A 6,001-nucleotide genomic window follows, 5' to 3' on the forward strand; every position below is an offset into this window, starting at 1 on the left:
GGGGGCAGATAAGAGGGAGTCAGAGCTGTCTGAGAGGCTCCTGGGCCTCCTGCTGGCTGGCTTTCATCCAGTTCTCGTCTATCGATCTATCCTTATGCCTCTACCACGTTTTTTCCTGATCAGTGTCATTTTGTAGTAAGTATTGGAACCCGGAGATGTGCATCCTCTAACTTCATTCTCTTTCAAGATTGTTTTGGCTATTCTGGGTCTCTACATTTCCACCTAGATTTTTGGACCTGCCACAACAAAAGAAGGCAGCTGGAACGTTGAATCTGTCAGGCGGTTTGGAAGTATTACCATCTTAACAATATGAAGTCTTCAAACCAATGAACACGGGCTGTGTTCCCAATTTTTCAGTCCTTCTTTGACTAAAGAAGAGTTTGTGAAGGATTAGTGTCTTTATTCAGTGAGTCCAACACCTGGGCTTCTTCAGGGCCACTTTCAATGTTTTCAGTGTATATATTATACTCCTTTTGTAAAACTTCCTATTTCATTCTTTTGATACAATTGCAAATGAAATATTCTTTTTTAAAAAAAAATATTTTATTGGTTTTTTACAGAGAGGAAGGGAGAGGGGTAGAGAGCTAGAAACATCGATGAGAGAGAAACATTGATCAACTGCCTCCTGCACACCCCACACTGGGGATGTGCCTGCAACCAAGGCACATGCCCCTGACCGGAATCGAACCCGGGACCCTTGAGTCCGCAGGCTGACGCTCTATCCACTGAGCCAAACCAGTAAGGCTAAATGAAATATTCTTAATTTTATTTTTAAATTATTAATTGCTAACATATAAAAATGTTGACCTTTTATATTGATTTATATATTGATCTTATATCTGCACTTACTGAACTCATTTATTAGCTACATTATTTTTTCTGGGTTACTCAGAATTTTCTATTTTCAGGATCATGCCATCTGCAAATAGAGGCAGTATTATTTGCTCCTCTTCAAGCTGGATGGCTTTTATTTCTGTTTGTGTGTGTGAGTTGCCCTGGCTAGAACCTCCTGTAAATCACTGAATAGAAATGGTAGGAAGGGACATCCTTGCCAGGTTCTTTATATTGGGGGGAAGCTCTCAGTCTTTCATAATTAAGTATAATGTTAAATGTTGGTGGAGTTTTGTGGATGCCATTTTTCAGGTTGAAAAACTTTCCTTTTATTTCTAGTTGGCTGAGTTTATTATTTTAATCATATAGGGGTGTTGGATTTTATGAACTGTCTTTTCTGCACATATTGAGATGATCATGTAGTTTTGTCCTTTATTATAATGTGATATAGTGTATTACATTAATCAACTTTTTTTGTATGTTCAACCAACCTTGCATTTCTAGGATAAATCTCTCTTGGCCATAGTGTATAGTCTTTTTTATATACTGCTAGGCTTGGTTTCTTAGGGACTTTTGAGTCTATATTCGTGAGAGATATTTGTCTGTAGTTTTTTTTTGTGGTGTCTGTCTGATTTTGGTGCCAGCGAGTGTGTAACTCACAGAATGGATTAGAGAGTGTTCCCTTATATCTTTTTGTGAAGAGTTTGTGAAGGGTTATTGTCTCTATTCAGTAAGTCCAGCATCTGGGCTTCTTCAGGGCCACTTTCTATGGACTACTTTTCTTTCTGTATATCAGCGGTTCTCAACCTGTGGGTCGCAACCCCTTTGGGGGTCGAATGACCCTTTCACAGGGGTCCCCTAAGACCATCAGAAAATATATGTATAATTACATACTGTTTTTGTGATTAATCACTATGCTTTAATTATGTTCGATTTCTAACAATGAAAATACATCCTGCATATCAGATATTTACATTACGATTCGTAACAGTAGCAAAATTACAGTGATGAAGTAGCAACGAAAATAATTTTATGGTTGGGGGTCACCACAACATGAGGAACTGTATTAAAGGTCACGGCATCAGGAAGGTTGAGAACCACTGCTGTATATAGAACATACTTTCTTATTTTTTTTGCATGACTCATAATTTTTTGTTAAAAGTGGACATTTAACGTAACATCAGTGGCAACCCTAGAAATCTGATTGTTCCTCATTCCTGAGTTGATTGTTTTAGTAATTTTTTGTTGTTGCTACTATTTATTTGTTTATAAACTTTCTTGAATGAATTCTATAAAGTCTGTATTCTTTGCCATGTGTCCACTTAGTTTAGTGGTCAGCTAATAACTAGGCAGAGATTTTCTTACATATGTAAAACAAATAGTTTTCCCAGCCTTTGCCAGAGAGTTTGTGTGCATGTCGGGGTATGCTTTCAGCACCCAACCTGGATATTTCTGTCCTAGTTCTCACTTTCTGTTTATGCAGAGCCTCCAGGGGAGCCAGAGGTGAGAGGTGAGGACCTTTTCAGGTCTTTTCTAAGCGTGTGCACAGCCCTGGATATCACGTGGCTTCGATATTCCCAGGACTCTGTCAGAGCTTCTCAAAATGCTCTAGGAATGTCTCATTCTCCAGCTTTTCCGTTAAGTGCCTTGATTAGTCCATCGTGGGCCCCAGCAGTTATTGCTGCCTCAGACAGCTGCAATGTTAAACAATTGGCACTGATTGTTTACGACAAATGTCTCTGGGGAAAAGGCTGCTCTTGCAAGTGGAGTCTCCCAGGGAACTCCAGGAAGAGGAAAATAGCGACAATTGTATGAGGAATGGGGTTTAAAGAGCTCCAATCCTATTCTGCTAGAGGCCCAGACACCTGTTATCTCTCTGTATCTTAAACTCTGCATTTTTTTAAACTTACTTCAAATGGGGGAAATTTTCCCTCTTTTTAGTTCAAAAATTTAACCCTTATTTTAGGATCATAAGTAAAAGTATGATTCCTGACCACTTTCCCAGGGTCTACTAAGAAGAGGCTTGTCTATATATGTGATGTGTATGTGTGTGCACGTGAGTTTGGCATTGCCCTTAGATCTACTTGAAAGTAACATACCGTCCCAATCTCCTTAAGGCTTTAGTCCCTCTCATTTCTCATCATATATGCCTCAGGGGAGGTTCCACAGCCCCCAGCTCAGGCACTGAGTGTGTGACCCAGGCTTGAGCCAGTTAGCACATCAAACCACCCTGGCCACAGTCATTGGCAGCGGATGGGCATGAGCCATAATCAGAAATGAGATATTTTCCAGGGACACTTCCATGGAAGCAGATGCTCTTCCCATGCTGGGCTGGAACTTAGGGGGCTGAAAGGTCTACAGCAGCATCCACCAGCTTGTTGACATGAAGTTGAGTCTGTTTTGGAATAGCACCTATCCAGAGGAGAGATGATAGATGATAGATAGATAGATAATAGATAGATAGAAAGAAATATAAAGACTAAATGGAGGGGGAGAGAATAAGTAGAGGGAGAAACCAGGTCCTAATAATATCACTTGAACCCCTGTACTCAGGCATAACCGAAACCCTAGATTTTTTTCCTTAGGTGAGCTATAAATTCTTTTTGATTAAACAAATTTGGGTTGGAACTAGTTTATACTGTAACTTCCGCACAACGTGCAACTGCAGAGTCCTGAACAAGCAAAGCTAGACAGAACAGCAGCACTTGAAAATTCTTTGAGAAGTGACTGTAATTGAACCAAAGATCCACTTACAGGCCACCACATCATGTCCCCTCCGGCGAGGAAGTAGCCTTTCACGGTGTCTCTTTTGGTCTTCACTGTGGACTGAAACAAAGAAGGTGGGTGAGGGAAAAGAACAAACAGAGGCATCCCTAGGCTGCAGACGATAAAGTGAGAGTCCACTGGGCCAGATTTAAACACCAAATAGATTTTGTTTGACCCGTGGTTATAAAGAAGATTTTAATTTGAATACTTTTAGCGGAGACACACTCTTTAGGTCAACACAGCCCCTACTAGTCCCTGCTTCATACATTGATAATAACCTACTTGACCCCTAGGCATTTGAGTTTTACACTCATGGCTTATCTATAATAGCTCCTAATGTGTATCATTTATTCTGTGTTAGCACTTGTATAGTGTCTGACACTATGCTAAGCATTTCAAAGCATTATCTCATTTTAATTCTTATTAACTCCCATGAGGTTGGGAGTTGGTGAGGCTCAGAATTAAAGCCACTTATCTGGTGACATTTCCAGATAGCAGAAGGGACAGGAATTCAAGCCTAGCTCAGCTTGATGTTGGAGTCCAGGTTTTTAGCTGGTCCACAAAACCATCTTTAGAAGTAAGCTCCCTGGCATTGAAGGCATTTTAATACAGACATTTTGACCACTGAGTGGTTTGTGTGATATTGAATAAGTTGTTCAACTTCTCTGAGCTTCTGGGTGTGAATGTTGGTGAGAGGATTCTTACTGGATGGAACTGGAATTACAACTAAATTACAGAATAATCTGAAGACTAGCTGAAGAGGAGTCTTATAACCAAGGATTTACAGAAAAAGCCACATCACGAGGAATAGGAAGGGTGGAGACAAGAAAAGGGCTGACCCCACAACCAGAGATGGTGGCTGAGGTTCTCAGCTGCAGGGGGTTCTCTCTGAGCAAAGAGCCAGGAAGAGGCGCCCACAGAACATCTGACTGTGAAAAGCAGGAGGATTTCTGTCTGTCAGGGAGGGACGAGAGTCCACTAGAGACAGAAGCACCCTCTTAAAGGGCCAGTGCACAAAATTTCATCTGCAGTCACTCACCTTGGGCTCCAGCAAAGGGACAGTGGAATGGACTAGAGTCACATGAGGAGAGTCTGAGGTTTGTGGCTCTGGGAGAGAGCTGAAGGGCCAGCCGGCAGAATCCCTGTGCTGAGTCCCTCTCCCATGCTGCACAACACCGCCTTTCCTGGGTGGAGCATTCCTTCCCAAAGGACATCAGTCCTGGGGAATGCAAAAGCTCACCCTCTAGTCTTCCTGTCCTGCACCCTGTGGAGCTGGGCCCTGCTGAGGAGTCAGCTGCTTTGGCCAGAACGTAGAGGTCAGGTGTCAGTGACCACGCTGTGTGGCTTTGAGGTGGAGCCCACACCCCCCAACTTCCCCCAAAGCCTGACCAGCACTTGCCCTTCATGGAGATTCACTAGCCCCATCCGCCCAGCTCCCGGCAGCCCCACCTTACTGGGCTCGGTCTCCTCCCAGCAGAATCTGGGACAGACTGAGAGAAATATTGATGTGAGAGAAACACATTGATTGGTTGCCTCCTGCACGGCCCTAAGCAGGGTCTGGGCTGGGAGGAGCCCGCAATCAAGGTACTGCCCTTGACCGGAATCGAACCCGGGACCCTTCGGTCCGCAGGCCAAGGCTCTATCCACTGAGCCAAACCAAGAGCATGGGCTTCAAAGTGCAGGAGACATGGATGTTAACCCCTGCTCCCCTAACTTCCCAACAGAATGAGAAAGTGAAATTCTCTGAGCCTCAGTTTTCGTATCTATGAAATGGGCATGGTGACAGTCTCTTCTTCATAAGGACCCGTGCCTATTACATGAGATTGCATAAGAGAAAGAGCCTACCTAACTCGGCACCTGACCCAGGGCCAACCGTCAGTGCATTTTTTAAAATTTAAAGTTTTTTTTTTTTTTTTTAATGCAGGAGACATGGATTTTAACCCCTGCTCCCCTAACTTCCCAACAGAATGAGAAAGTGAAATTCTCTGAGCCTCAGTTTTCGTATCTATGAAATGGGCATGGTGACCGTCTCTTCTTCATAAGGACCCGTGCCTATTACATGAGATTGCATAAGAGAAAGTGCCTACCTAACTCGGCACCTGACCCGGGGCCAACGGTCAGTGCATTTTTTAAAATTTAAAGTTTTGAATTTAGTTTCTTCCCCTCTGCCGCCCCCTGGCCTGGCTTACCCACAGTCCCACGGCCAGGACGAAGAGGAAGTACAGGGCCAGCACCGCGATGTCACCTGCCTCCAGGCTCCTCTGGGGAAAGGCCTCCAGGGGGTCCGGCGGTGTGGGCCTCGGGCTGCCGGGGCCGCTCTCCATGGTGCTGAACACACTTTGCATCCTGTGGTAGGTCACATGTGCGTCAGATGCAGAGCCCAGCACCCCCCCCTCGCCCTCCC

At 43.9% G+C, this 6,001-nt stretch overlaps 1 protein-coding gene across 1 annotated transcript in view; it reads right to left on the reverse strand.

Annotated features, from left to right (window-relative positions):
- The window catches only part of SLC5A11 (solute carrier family 5 (sodium/inositol cotransporter), member 11), a 49,788-nt gene that overhangs the window by 29,586 nt on the left and 14,201 nt on the right, over positions 1-6,001 (reverse strand). Inside the window, exons 3-4 of the mRNA XM_006753628.2 lie at positions 5,787-5,943; positions 3,586-3,657 (exon numbers count right to left, since the gene is read on the reverse strand). Of these exons, the coding sequence (XP_006753691.1) occupies positions 3,586-3,657; positions 5,787-5,942 (228 nt within the window). The 5' untranslated portion in view covers position 5,943. The remainder of the gene's footprint in view (positions 1-3,585; positions 3,658-5,786; positions 5,944-6,001) is intronic.

Source organism: Myotis davidii, unplaced genomic scaffold, assembly GCF_000327345.1.
Source record: "Myotis davidii unplaced genomic scaffold, ASM32734v1 scaffold150, whole genome shotgun sequence".
Taxonomy (NCBI): domain Eukaryota; kingdom Metazoa; phylum Chordata; class Mammalia; order Chiroptera; family Vespertilionidae; genus Myotis; species Myotis davidii.